This window comes from Hevea brasiliensis, chromosome 7 (genome assembly GCF_030052815.1).
Source record: "Hevea brasiliensis isolate MT/VB/25A 57/8 chromosome 7, ASM3005281v1, whole genome shotgun sequence".
NCBI lineage: Eukaryota > Viridiplantae > Streptophyta > Magnoliopsida > Malpighiales > Euphorbiaceae > Hevea > Hevea brasiliensis.
In genome coordinates this window covers 6,999,477-7,013,846 of record NC_079499.1, presented here as the reverse complement: position 1 = coordinate 7,013,846, position 14,370 = coordinate 6,999,477, and the positions used below count along the sequence as shown (strand labels likewise).

Genomic DNA, 14,370 nt, shown 5'->3' with positions numbered 1-14,370 from the left:
TCAAATTTCGATTTGTTATTTGATACTAATTAGGTTGAATTTATTATTAAATTATGTGTAATTAGCTTTGTAGTCGATCAATCGTATTAATTTAGTTGAGAATTAAATCAGTAATCAATTTAATTTATATTAAAAATCATTTTTAATAAAGAATCAGGATAATTATTGTGAAACGCTTAGGTAATGAATAATCTAATCAATTTAGAGATGGTAATAAGTTAGGTTTTTGTGATTATGTTCTGACCAAGCCATAGCAAGACGAGTTTGGATTTGAAGAATAATTATCATAATGGGTTTGAGCTTTACATATTGAGTATTCGTTACACGAACTCAATTTTTATAAATACTTAATTAAAAATGAAATATATGTTTTATATAATAATATTTATAAATTTTTATATATTTTATTTTTATATAAAATGAAATTTAAATATTTTTTGAAATTATTAAATTTTTAAAATATAAATTATTAATCAAAATAATTTTTATAAAATTATTAATTAAAATATATAAAATTAAATAGATTCAAATTAGATAATAATAATCGAATCAGAATTAATTTGAGTACTTAAAAATAAATTTTAATTGAATTTATTACGAGTTTAAATTTTAAAAATATTAATCGGGTTTAAACCCTTAAATTGATGGTTATTCCCTCAAGCCAATAAACACTTATATATATACATATATATATTAGTAAATCACATGTATCTTTTAATTCATTGAGTTAGGCATGTTTGTGTTTAAGAGGTTTATTATAGTAATAAAGCATCCCTAATTAAAATTTTTTCAATTCAAAATGATGAAATACTCGATTTTACTTAAAAGATATAGAGTCCTTTAATATTAACCTATCAGTTATGTATTTTTTTTTAATATTATATAGATTACTCTATGTTAACTATTGTATTAATAAATAAAATTAATTGGTAATTTCTTATATTATGCAATATTATTAATTTGAAACTTTAATAAAATTTTTAAATAGTTTATAAAAATAATTTATCTTATTCAAATTTTTAATATTTTTTAATAATTTATTACTTATAAAATTTAACAAAATTATTAATTTGATATACATTATTAGTAATTTATAAAATATTATTAATTGTACAATATATATTTAATATTTATTAAATAATTTATATCGATTGAATTTCAATTTCATCAATTTTAAACCTTAACATTTTGTTTTCATTAATTTAATGATAAGCTGACTTTAATTAAATCAGGCAAAAATTTTATTAATTTAGTATGTATTTAGTTTAGCGAAAGTGATTTAATAATGAAAAATAAAATTTATTTTAAAAAATATTTGTCCAAGTTAACAATTAGGGAGCTCAAACATATTCATTCAAAAATAACCATGTTTGATTATTTTTTTTTTCTTAATTTGGGTGGGAATTGAGCCTAATAATTTTTAGGTTAAATTACAGCTTAGTTTTTTAAGTATAATAAAATTTATAAATCTGTTATTAATTTATATTTAATTAATAATTTAATTTTTAAATTTAAAATTCATTAATATAGTCTAAATTAATCATTAACCACTTTTTAATTTAAAATTTTATTTTATTAATAAATTAGATTTACATTTAAATAATTTAAATGATTATTTATTTTATATTTATATAAATTTATATTAAAATATTAAATATTTGTTAAATTTATAATTATTTAAAGTTATAATTTACAGAATATATTTTCACAATACATATCATACATATATCACTTAATGTTATAATTTATAAATATTCTCAGAAATTACATTATAAATTAAATTTTCATTTAAATTAATTGTTAAAAAAACATATTATTGTCCATTTAATATTTTAAAAATATATAATTATTTAATATAAAATAAAAAATTATTGAATCTCAATGTATATATATATAACGGGAGCCCTGAGCTTCAAAAGTCACTTGGCGCAGCCTAAGGTTTTCGGTTGTTGGGCTTATGGGCTCTGGACTTGGGTGTTGCGTTGTGTAGGGTCTGTAGGCTGCTGATTTTTATTTGCTGGGCTTGCCTTCGGGGCATCTAATGAACCTCTTTTTTTTTTTTTTTTTTTTTTTTTTTTTAATTGCACTTAACATTTTATAAAAGTTCACTGGATGAGATAAAAATTGAGTCCATAAGTCTGATTTACATAAAAACTCAAACCTAAATACAGGCACAGAAAAAAAAGCCTATGTTCCTTCTCCACACTAACCTTAAGAATCCTTAATGCTGCCTCATCAAAACTTACCGAACTAGGGCAACCCGAAGGAGATTAGAGAAGAAAGAGACGCTTTCATGACCATACAAGTTTTCGAACCCAACAGGATCTACAGAACTAGAGCAACGCGAAGGAGACTAGAGAAGGAGATACTTCCATAACCATGCAAGGTTTCAAACTCAATATATATATATAAACTCATAGTGATATAAATCTCATTTTCTATAATTCAATAAGAAGTTTTTTTTTTTTCTTACAAATGTTAATATAACTGTATTGGATAAGATTGTCTTACATCTTCATTGCATAGATCAACAAAACAAGAAAACAAGGATGGGTAATCAATCCTTGATAAGGTCATCATCAAGACTACGGTAGTTTTTTTTTTTTTTTTTTTTTTTTCATTTTAGAGATTTATTAGATCAAATTATCATTTGATTGAGTAAATGCACTTATATGAGTTTATTTAGTTGTTTTTGTAAATTTATTTTAGCAAGTTACATATCTGTAAAGAGTTACACATCTAAATAATATAATAAATTCAAAGTTGAAAGATGAACTAATCAATTAATTAGTTTTAACTTTTCAACAATGATCAGTCTAAACTCAAATAATTTAATAATAAAATAATTAAAAAATAGGTTTGTTGGGTTGGGGTAACTTAACAAGAAAAGTTCAAGTTCCCATGAAAAAATGGTTTGTTGGGTTGGGGTAACTTAACAAGAAAAGTTCAAGTTCCCATGAAAAAATGGTTTGTTTGGTTGTCACGATTGTTTAACTTGCCAGGACTGTACTTCCTTTGTATATGAAAAGTAAATTCTCTTGCCCAATCTAAGAAACTTCAACTTTCTTAGCGTAAGTACTTTACCTCCAACTGTACCCCTCTTGATTTTTTGAGAAAAATTCGTCACATTATTTTGTATTCAATATGCACTCGTATAAAGAGAGAAAAAAAAAAAAGAAATTTTATTATATTTTCTGATTTCTTTTTATATTTTACTTATTATTTGTCAAAAAAAAATTATGTTAATTAACACTTTCTATTAAATACTTTTACCTACTAGAAATTTAGTATATCTATCAAACACATTTAAATCATACTAATTGAAGAATAATTTCCCTGAAAATGTACTTTACCGGAAGCAAAACTTCTTGAAAAATAGATTATTTTAAACCAAACAAGGCTCTAATGTCAAAATCCGATGTCACTCCTAAAACCATGACAAAACATGTCCATTTAGTTAAAACCTGATTTTGAAATAAGCAAAATAAGTACAGACCTGATTTGGGCCTTTCCTTTTATATAGGTCTCCCAAGGCCCATATTAGATTGGGCCAATCAAGCCCATTTCAAATTCCCAATTCAAACCTATTCAGCTATATATTTGTCGCTTCGAAGTGAAAAACCCTAGCTCGTGCACTTGTTCAGGGTTTCCGAAAGCTATAGGAGTGGCTGCACGCAGGTCCCAAATCCTAATCTCTCTCTTTATCTCTTCCAATTTGTCTGCGTACCTTTTTCGAGATTTGTATGATTCTGTTTACGTTAATAGATAGACATCTTATTGAAAATGGCTAAGCTTAGCAGGTCTGTTCATTTCTAGTGCACCTTTGTTGGGTTGATGTTGAATTTCTGTTTAAAGTTTATGGTTTTGGTGAGATTAAGCTCAATCTTATTAAATTTCTAGCTTGGACCTCATTTGTTCGCTATAATGGGGTACGCATAAAGCATAATGTGTAGCTCAAGTCTGAAATTCTACTGTAATTATGTTAAAAAAAATCTTCGGAGTTAATCTTAGGCCATATTTACAGTGAATTCAATATGAACATCAAAGGGCCTTCTTTTCCTTTTGCTTTGTGTGTGTATGTGTGTGTGTGATTCCATGATATATACTGGCCCAGTTTATAGAGAAAGATTGAATCTATGATTGTGTTAGATGAATTTGGAGATCTTTGCCCTGTCCCAGGTATATGTTAATGTACAAAAGCTTCTTCATGCGTCAACTGCTTATGTTCCTTTCCCCTTTTTTTATGTGTCACAGAGACAATGGCCGTTCCTTTGCTGTCCAAGAAGATCGTAAAGAAGCGAGTAAAGAAATTCAAGAGGCCCCAGAGTGACCGAAAGATTTCTGTGAAGGTTTGCATGTCTTGATTCATTCCATTAAGTTCTCTGTTAAATTGACTTTATTTTTCTTGCTTGAATTTTCAGACGTGTTCTTTGCTTCTTTATTGCTATCATCATCATTATTTTCGTGGTCTCTAAATTTCTTGGTTATAGATATGCTTCTTTTACATGGATAAGTAGCAGAATGTGACTACATTTTATTACTGTTCATGAGCCATTTGTGGTTTAGGTGTACATGAGCTTCTTCTGATTGGGTAAACATTTGGGAATTTATTAGTTCAATCCTTTTTTGATCTTGAGCAGTGTGAGGCTGTGAGCTTTTGCTAATGCTACCTGAATGCATTTGTGGTGGATATGTATTCATTGTGTTCAGTTATTGAACAATTTACAGAAAACAAAATTGTGGGTTGCATTTTAGATTTTGAATGCTTAAGTTTGTGTACCTAAGGAGTCTGCTATGAGGCCTGTATGTTGTCCATCAGAATGTTGTCATAATCTAATAATTCTAAAAGTAAATTTTGACTGCTAACATTTTACAGAACTTTGGTATGATGCCCTGCCATTTAAATTTGGTGTTTATTCTTTGTTTTCTTATTCTAAGTTATACATGTCATTTCTGACATCATGGGATCCAAGGGATTGCATTATCATTTTTAAACAAAATTTGCTTATATGGGTGCACTAGCAAGTTCAAGGCTTAGTAGAGTTGAGTTGAGTTTTTGCTTATATGGGTGCAGTAGCAAGTCCAAGAAGTTTGAGTCATTAGATACTTTGTGGATTTTGAAGCTTTATGTGCTCTTCAGTTCAGCTGAATCTGTTTCTCCTAAAATGGTTTACTGATTTTGGGAGTCGATATAAATTTTGTTGTTGAGCTTTATGAGATATTGAGGACTATGTTGTAGCAATATTTCTTGAGTTCAGGAATAATCCCTCCATATAAATTTTAGTTTGTTGGTTTCAAAGCACAGGTTGGCTCAAGGACATGTGTGAATACCTATCAGTAGTAGGTTTTGCTGCTATATTGATGTATGCCAAACATATAGTTTGAATGGTGGGCTACAATTGGTTTTTTTTTTCTCAATTGTATGAAGTAATTCTGTTTTAAATTTAATTATCTGTGTACAATAAGCCGATGCTCTGGATTGAATACACTATGAAGGTAGCATGGTAAGGTGCACAGAAATTGAATTTTATGGGTCGACATGTCTGCTCCCTCTGATGCCTCTATTGGAGGCTTTGATTTGGGGGCCTGGTTCTGACCCACATTTTTTTTTTTAATTCTGCTTGTTCAAAAGAAAAAGAAAGGCATTTTAAGTTGATGGATTCATTTATTATTTTCCGGGACGTCATGCCTGGTGTTGTCACATTCTACGAGTTTAGTGACTGCATCAAAGTCTGCAGTGGAGTTGGAGTAGTGTAATTGTTTAATTTGTTAAAGCTAGGCATCTTGCTTAAGGTAGTAAAGCTTGCCAGGTTGCTGATGGATGTTGATTATCAATGGTGGTTCTGTTTATTAGCTTTTTATAGCATTTTTTTCACCAGCCACAAGTATTTCAATTAAAGCTATAAATGTTGATTAGCAGTTTTTATTGTATTTTTATCCTTGTTTACTGTTGGTATCAGTGTCTGCCAGAATGAAAATTCTTTGGATTTATCTTTGAATGAAAGTTTGTATTGGTGGCAGACAAACTGGAGAAGGCCCAAGGGTATTGATTCAAGGGTCAGGAGAAAGTTTAAAGGATGCACTTTGATGCCTAACATTGGTTATGGTTCAGACAAGAAAACTCGCCACTATCTTCCCAATGGATTTAAGAAGTTTGTTGTGCACAATGTCAAGGAGCTTGAACTTTTGATGATGCATAACAGGTATGATTGGTTCTCTAAAATGTGTTTGAGGATTTATGAATTCCACGAGCTCTTGAGCTTACTGTTTGACAAAATTCTAGGACTTACTGTGCTGAGATTGCCCACGATGTATCCACCCGAAAGAGAAAGGAGATCGTTGAGCGAGCAGCACAGTTGGATGTTGTTGTTACCAACAAACTGGCTAGGTTGCGAAGCCAGGAGGATGAGTAAACATTTTTTACTATTTTATGTTGATTCTGCTGTTTAAACAAGACTCTTTGCTTTTGGCAGTTTGATCATTGCAGAATTATTTTGTTCTGGATTGAATGTTTGGTTATTTTTGAATCTAAACCTGTTTACTACAAATTGACGCTTTTAAATAGTTGTCTTTGCGAATCTTGAGGTATGCCCTAACCTTTTATATTTGCCTTAGCATGCTGATGTTTGCTACTCTCTCTTTGTATCTTTTTCAATGTTAATGAAGGAATTCATCAACAAAGCAAAAATTCATTGCCTAAAATAAAAATTATATATATATATATTGGTAAAAAAATGCATTTTGTATTGGAATCTTCTTATTTTCATTAATGAAGGGAATTATGGTATTTTCACGCATTTAACTATTTTTATTAACATAAAATTATTTAAATTTTGGATGGGAAGGCAAATTTATTAAAGAAATAAAAGTAGATGGATCAATTAATTCCGTTTTAGATTAGAGGGATTGATTAGTCACTATGGTTAAATTTTAGGGATTAAATAATTATTTATCTAAATAAAATGTGTAATATAACATAATATTATCTTTTTAAAATGTTTAGTTTATTATGATGGTAATGACAAGCTAGTGACAGCTGTGTTTGGTGGTGGCTGGATGGCCGAGGATGTGGTTGAGGCATTGAGGGGGCGGTGATGGTTGCTGGGCGGTGATAATGGTAGTGGATGGTGACAACTGATAACGTGTCACTTGTGAATAGTAGTTGTGATATTTGAAAAAACAAATTAAAATAAATGGTGTCCCCTCCCATAGGAAGCCTCAAGATCAACTGTGATATACCTTGGAAAGAGGGTGCTCCTCTTTCTGGCATAACCGTGATTGGTGAAGAAGAGCATAAATGCTTGTCCCCCTTTAACAGGTGAGGCAGAGGCTCTTTTAGAAGCGATTTTACTTGTAAAAGCAAGAGGTTTCATATCAATTATATTAGAATCAGATTCTCAAACGTTTATTAAGTCAGTTAAGGGTGCATCAGCAAATGCTCCTTGGGAGATTCGTGCTACGGTCTAGGCTATTAAAGCTTACACTCCAATTGGATAGTGTTTTCCTTTGTTAAGAGGAACCTTGATGGTGCTGCCCACTGCTTGGTTAGCATCAGTATGGCAAATCAACTTCATTGTAACAGTAGGATTATTGACCTTTCTGATCAGTTAAGGTCGATTTGTAATTTTGTTGTCCATGGGCCGTGTAATGCAATTCGCAACTTGCGGTTAAAAAAAAATAACAATTATATATAATTTTATATATAATAATTATTATTATAATTATTTACATGATAAAGGGTGTGTTGATTTGGTTTATCAGTTAATTAAATTTATTTATATATAAAAATTTATAAATATATTAATATTTAATTTAATTTATAATTAAAAAAATTATTTAAAATAAATTAAAAGTCATGGGTAAAATATTCTTTACTTATTTATTTATCGTGAAATTACTCTTTAATTGTATAAAAGATTATATTATTTTAATAATTTTTAAAAATATTAATACTATCTTATTTTATATATATATATACTTTTAAGTTATTTTAATAAATTAAGTGATTTATGAGTACCTTTTTAATTAAATGTTTAAATTAACTATAAAAAATATATTTTAAATGAAAAATAAAAAATAAATAGTTAAATCAAATGCTATCACAGTTGTCATTCTATTTTATTAAATTTTTATGTATGATCTAACAAAATATAGAAATATAACATGTAACTCATGTAACTAAGATTTCATTACATATTATCAAATTCTATCACTCATATATCCACCGTATAATTCAGTGATACCATTAATAAAAACACACACCAGTCTTATCTGTGTTCACTATTTCTTCAAGTTTAGTTGATCTCTCAGAACAATGGGGCTTTTTGTGTCCCAAAGGCTTCCTCTGCCCTTGGGAGAAGGGGAAGATGATGGATCTTCCTCGCCTAGTTGTGGTTGAAGCCCTCCCCCAATTGGGTTGAGAGTAAATAGTTGTTTTTAGGTACTGTTTTCTTGCAGGTTGGGGCAATTTGAGAGGGCTTTCAAAGTAGACCTGCTTGTATGGTTGTGGATTTTTGGGTTTGTGTTTAGATTGGCAGTTTGAAGTCCGATGGCTGTTGTTGGGATTGTAGTTGTTTGGGTCTAAAAGGATGGCTCTGAGTGACGAGAGGGCTCACTTGCATTGACTGTGCTGCATATCTGAGTTTTGCTTCTACACTACGGCTGTAAAGGTCTTTCCGATGGCATCGAGTGCGAGAGAGCTCTATGACAGCTCCCTCTTGTCGCTGCATAGCTGTGCTTCATGGCCTATCGAGGACGGTGGAAGACTAATATTGTTTTAGATTGTTGCGCAATGATGGTTGACGTTAGGTTGATGTTAGCAATGTCTGTTGGCTTCGATCATTGTTCACTTATATTGATGGCAAGCCTCTTAGTGGTGGTCGGCGGCCTATAGTTTTGGATTAGAGTTCTCCTGTAAATTTAGGGTTTCTAGGTTGGGAAAGTTTTACTTAGTGAGTTGAATTTTGGCTAGATTTAGTTTGAGTTGTTTCTTTGGACTTGTTACTTGTTTCACACTATGAGCCTCCTTACTATCTTGCTTTTTTATTTAGATCCAGATGTATTTTTGGCTTTTGACAAGATTAATATAACTAGACAAAATTAATAATCTCAACTCTCAAATAAATTTTAGATTAATCAAATTTAAATGTACATTTATTTTTGTCTCATATTTTTTTAGGAAACTGATACGTCTGCTTTTTTTTTTTTTACTAATATTTATTTTCATGTTTTTTCAGTTTTAATGACTATTATTTTTTTTTAATTTTATTCATAATCATTTTCAATTTATTTAACTTAATGATATAATTATAAATAATATAAAGAATTTAATAATATTTAATTATAAAAAACTAAATTATATTTAAATGCCATTAAAAACCGCATCTTTTTTAAATTATTCAATAACAATACAAACAATAATATAAAATTTAAAAAAATTATAACTTTTAAACAATAATTTATCTATCTTTATATCAATTTATCTATTATAAATAAAATAAAAAGAAAATATTATGTTATTAATATTATAGGATTTATTTGAATTGATTTTAAAATAAAGGAAGATGATAATAATAATAAATAAATTAATTAAAGTTAATTTAGTAAATGAGAATAAAATAATTAAATTTTCCTAGATTATATTTATTTTTATCATTACTAGAGTTTTATTAAACTTTAACATAATAAAATAATTTTGGACCTAATTCTAAATCCCTAAAAAGTTGAGGGACTAATGGTGTAATTAGAAGTTAAAAAAAAAGGAACCCAAAAACGCTGCGCAAGACCCACCCCCCTCCCCCAGCTTTCTTTCTCTTTCTCCCCGACTCTCTCTCCTCCCTCTGCTTTTTCTCCTTGTCGGTGAGAGACCCCTGCCGGTGACCACCCCAGTGGCTCCAGCGTCGACCAGTCCACCTCCAGCAGCTATGAACGTTGGCTAGAAGAGCAACAACAGCGGCGGGAGCTCGACCAACCACCCAAAGGCGCGCGACGTGGGAGAGCTTCCAGGCCGTTTCCGATGCCGAGAAGCCTGCAAGCGGTGGCAACATGGCTAAGGTGTCCCTTTGGAACCTCCTTCGCTAGCGATAATGGAGTTTTTCTGGCGAGTCAAAGAGAGAGAAAGAGGAGAGAGAAAATTTTGGGCAGTGGCTTTCCGGCCACTTTTCGGTCAATCCGACCGTCGGATCGGAAATCTGAGGCCACCGATGGACTCAGGACGATGAGATCTTCGAGATAGGACTGGCCCCGCTTCAATCAGATACCGTTGAAAAAAGGTGATAATCGGATGGTCTAGATCGCTTGGTGAGATTTTTGAACTTTTTCGATTTGTAAAATTTATAAATAATTTTATGATTATTATTAAAAAAAAATTTGGACTTAATTTAGGTGCGATTGAATAGAGGATAGCTCACAGCGTTGGGACTGTATTTTCAGTCAGATCCGGCTGTCTGGCAGCCTGTCTCAGAACGTAGTTAATATTATAGTCAATCTTAACATTTTCAAACGTTCTGGATACGTTCTAGGTATCAGAATTGGTATAGGTAAACCCGAATTCCAAGTTGCTCATTTCCGGTTAATACTGATTTAGAAAAAAATTCATAAAATATTCGTGGATGATCAAAAAATTATGATTCGGGGCAAAATTTTAAGGACCTATTAAGGACCTTGGGGCAAAATTTTAAAATTTTTAGAGCTTGTCGGAGTGAATTTTTATGAAATGTCAATTATAGAGACTAAAACGTAATTTTTCAAGTTTATGATTATTGTCTGATTTGGAGGGCCCAGGAGAGGCCATATGATGTTGATGAGATGTGATTGTAGAAATTGAGAATTTAGAAGTGTTATTTGAATATTTTTGCAGGTTGAGTAGGTCCTAGGTATAGGGGAGACTCTGCCAGATTTTCGGCACGACTTAGGACATCTTTGGTCTTTTTTTAGGTTGTATTGTATCAAATATATTAAATAATTATAATGAAATTTTCAGGTGAGCCGGGACAGTCTTCTTCCTCCGCCCAGCCACCACAGTGACCTCAATTTAAGTCTATGAGTAAAATATTAATTTTAATTATAATTTTGATATTATTATATATTCAAGCATGCTCATGCATCACTTATAAATATGTATCTATGTAGTTAAACACTAGGCACATTTTATATTGCATTCATAATTGATGAAGTGCGATGGACGTTGTTTGTGGTAATTTAGAGCAGCGTGTATGTGTTGGCGTGCGTGTGGTATGGTATTGGATATGGATAAGACGGGTAGACACGGCTTGAGAGACACTCGCTGGGACTCAGTATTTTATGGATAAGTCGGGGTAGACACAGCTTGAGAGACACTCGCTGGGACCCTGCATTTAGTTTATTAAGCGAAAGTCCGGCTTGAGAGACACTCGCTGGCAGAGGTTGGATTAAGAAAGTTGTATAGGGGATCAGCTCCCATATATGTACTGTTTGAACAGTGTTGGATGTGTGAATGCTCCAAATTACCTTTTTACTATTATGATGTAATGTGTATGAAAATGTTGATGATGTTGCATTCCACTCCTTATGATGCATTAGCTTTAGATAGCTATAGAAATTATAGTTAAAATTAGTATTTTACTCTCTAAGTCGAACGCTCACTCCTGTTCACCTTATTTTTCCAGGCTACAGGATGAGACCTTTTTCAGAATAACCTGTTCCTTTTCTCGCAGATTATGAAAAAATCACTTAACTGTATTATTATTATTATTTAAATTTGTAATTTAGAACTCTGCATATATTAGTAGTAGCATTAATCCTATCAGAGACTACATGAATTTAAGTTTTTGTATTAAGAAATGAAAATTTTTTATGAGTTTTAAATAGTTTGTAAATAATGTAACAGGGTTGAGCTGGGCTCCCCTAATTTTAGTTTCTGATAATTACTGGGTTAAGTTGGCTCGAAATAAAATTATAATAGTTTAATTTAAATTATTTTATATGCATATTGAGCCTAAATTGTGGGTCTGGTCATGAGTTTAAGAATAGTAAGACTTACTACGGGCCTCGGGGGCTTTATACCGACTCAGGTCCTAGTACTGGTCTGGCCCATAGGTTGGGTCGTGACATTAATTTTCTAATCCTATTAGTTTAGACACTAAATAAATTCTTTTGATTTCATCTTGTCTCAATTTCTTTTATTTTTATAGTTTATAATTTTTTAATCGATTATTTTGACATAAAAATTTTAAATATTAGAAGTAATATAACAAAATTAAAAATATTTTATTAATTCAAACATTTTCCCGCTATTTATACTTTTATTAAATATATTATAAATGTGTATTTGCCATTATGAACGATAACAAGGTGAGTTAGTGGCAGGGATTGCTCTCCCCATCCACATCTCAAAGGATTCAGACTCGAGGACTTTTTAATTGGGAAGTGGGGTAAAGCCAGTTTTCCGTGGGGAGTTTTCTTTTTATTTTTTAATTTATTTTATTATTATAAAATATAAATTTATTTTTTAAAAATAAATTATAAGTAGGGATGACAATGGATAGAATACCCGTGAAAATCACTTTATCCAAATTCTTCAAACCCAATTAATATTCTCGAAATCTAAATCTGTTCTAAGTTCGATTAAAACTTATTCTAAACTACTTGAACTCAATTATTATTACTTAAAAAATACTCAAACTCTTTTAATTTTATATATTTTAAATAATAATTTACATAAAAAATGATTTTTATAAATAGTTTATATTTTAAAAGTTTAATAATTTCATAAAATATTTAAATATTATTTTAAGTAAAATAAAAAATATAAAAATTTATACATAGTATTATAAAAAACATATATTTTATATTTACTAAGTATTTATATATACGTGATCGGGTAAAGTATAGTTAACATGCAAAATTTGAATCCAATCTGAACCTGTCACAGGTATTATTTTTCAAATTTGAATCCGTCTCAAACTTAATTATGTACTACCCAAACTTATCATATTAGGATTTAGTTGAATCAGGTACCCATAAAAGTTTGACTCATTATGTAACACCCAAAAATTTTAAATTTTATGAGCATTTTTGGTATTTTAATTTTATTTAAATTTTAGGAATTTTTTTGAGATTTTTCGGATTTTAAAAATCGGGTTCGATTTTCCGAAAATATAAACTTTGATGAATTTTAAAAATTTATTTAAAGACCACGTGGCAAAACTAAAAATATATTTGGAGTCTACGTATTTTTCTGAGTTTTCTGGAATTTTTTTTCGGAATTTTTGGATCTCGTTTTCGGTCCCAAGGCAGAGTAAAAATTCAAAATTTTATATCTTGAATCGAATCGGCCGAATCGAACCGGACCGAATCGGACCGGTCTTCTTCTCTTTTTCTCCTCCCTCCCGCGCGCGTCGACCCTCTCCTCTTCTCTCTCTCTTTTCTCTGTCCTCCCTCCTCCCCTTGCCGCGCCGCAGCCTCCCCTGCGTCCCCACCTCGGCCTTCCCCCATGGCCGGCCGCCGCCTGGAACGCCGGAAAACGGCCTTGGAACGGACGCGCAGCGCGCGAGCAACTGTTGGACTTCCCGGCCAAAATCCGGCCGATCCGGCCACCAATTGGACCGGGTCCTGTGTCTAAAATCATCTACTCGACGAGAGCTTTCCATAGACACCAAGAACGCTGAAATCCATCGAGCGGTTTGTCCAATTTTTGCTCGGGAAGATTTTAGCCCATTTCGACTTTTGGGCTAGATTTCTCGAAAACCGTGAATCCCACGAGGAAACCGAGGGTATCAGCACGCTCCACTCGTCGAGAGCTTTGCGGCGACATAATTTTCAAATTTTTCCTACACCGTTTTTCGGTGGGTCCCACGAAACTTCGCAGTGTTTTTCCGAGCATTTAATGAGCTTAGAAAATTTTGAAAAATTTATGTACTAACCCCCGTGTTATGGGCTTCGTGTACGTATCCTCGATTCGCGGAAATTCGACAGTTGATCGTGCGTGAAATTAGGCCGATGCACCGTTCTGGAAAAGTCTCCGAATTGGACCGAGGTTTTGGCTAGCCCCCCATTGTCAGACGTTCCGAGCGCGTTCACGAAGTCGGAATTGGCAAAGGTAAATCCAAACCTTGCTTTTTCGTAATTTTCTAGTGCTTAAATAGGATTAAAAATCCATAAAATATTCGTGGTAGCTTAGAAAATTATGATTCTTTTTGCAATAGCTTAGTAATATTGCTAAGGACCGCGGGACAAAGTTTTAGAATTTTTAGAGCTTATTTGGGCAGTTTTTGCAAAAATGGTCAATTATAGGGACTAAATTGAAATTTTACATGTTGTGATGGATGATTGATTTGATGGGCCCAGGAGGGGCTGTGTGATGTGATTGAGTTGTGGATATATGGATTGTGA

General features: G+C 31.5%; 1 protein-coding gene and 1 non-coding gene across 2 annotated transcripts; both read left to right on the top strand.

The window, feature by feature from the left end:
• The first annotated feature begins 3,525 nt into the window (after nucleotides 1-3,525).
• LOC110648933 (60S ribosomal protein L32-1) lies at nucleotides 3,526-6,578 on the top strand. The gene is made up of 4 exons (XM_021803308.2): nucleotides 3,526-3,678; nucleotides 4,255-4,349; nucleotides 6,022-6,203; nucleotides 6,284-6,578. The coding sequence occupies exons 2-4, from the start codon at nucleotides 4,260-4,262 to the stop codon at nucleotides 6,411-6,413; spliced, it is 402 nt and encodes a 133-aa protein (XP_021659000.1). The 5' UTR covers nucleotides 3,526-3,678; nucleotides 4,255-4,259; the 3' UTR covers nucleotides 6,414-6,578.
• On the top strand, nucleotides 5,489-5,605 carry LOC131181924 (small nucleolar RNA snoR100). Its single transcript, XR_009150396.1, has one exon. It is a non-coding gene; the product is annotated as a small nucleolar RNA snoR100 (small nucleolar RNA).
• Nucleotides 6,579-14,370: the final 7,792 nt, after the last annotated feature.

What these genes read in the sequence shown, in the direction of transcription:
- LOC110648933 (XM_021803308.2), top strand. Translation starts at nt 4,260, where the DNA reads ATGGCCGTTCCTTTGCTGTCCAAGAAGATCGTAAAGAAGCGAGTAAAG. An exon ending in ACCGAAAGATTTCTGTGAAG is followed by an intron (nt 4,350 to 6,021) that starts GTTTGCATGTCT and finishes TATTGGTGGCAG; the next exon opens with ACAAACTGGAGAAGGCCCAA. An exon ending in CTTTTGATGATGCATAACAG is followed by an intron (nt 6,204 to 6,283) that starts GTATGATTGGTT and finishes ACAAAATTCTAG; the next exon opens with GACTTACTGTGCTGAGATTG.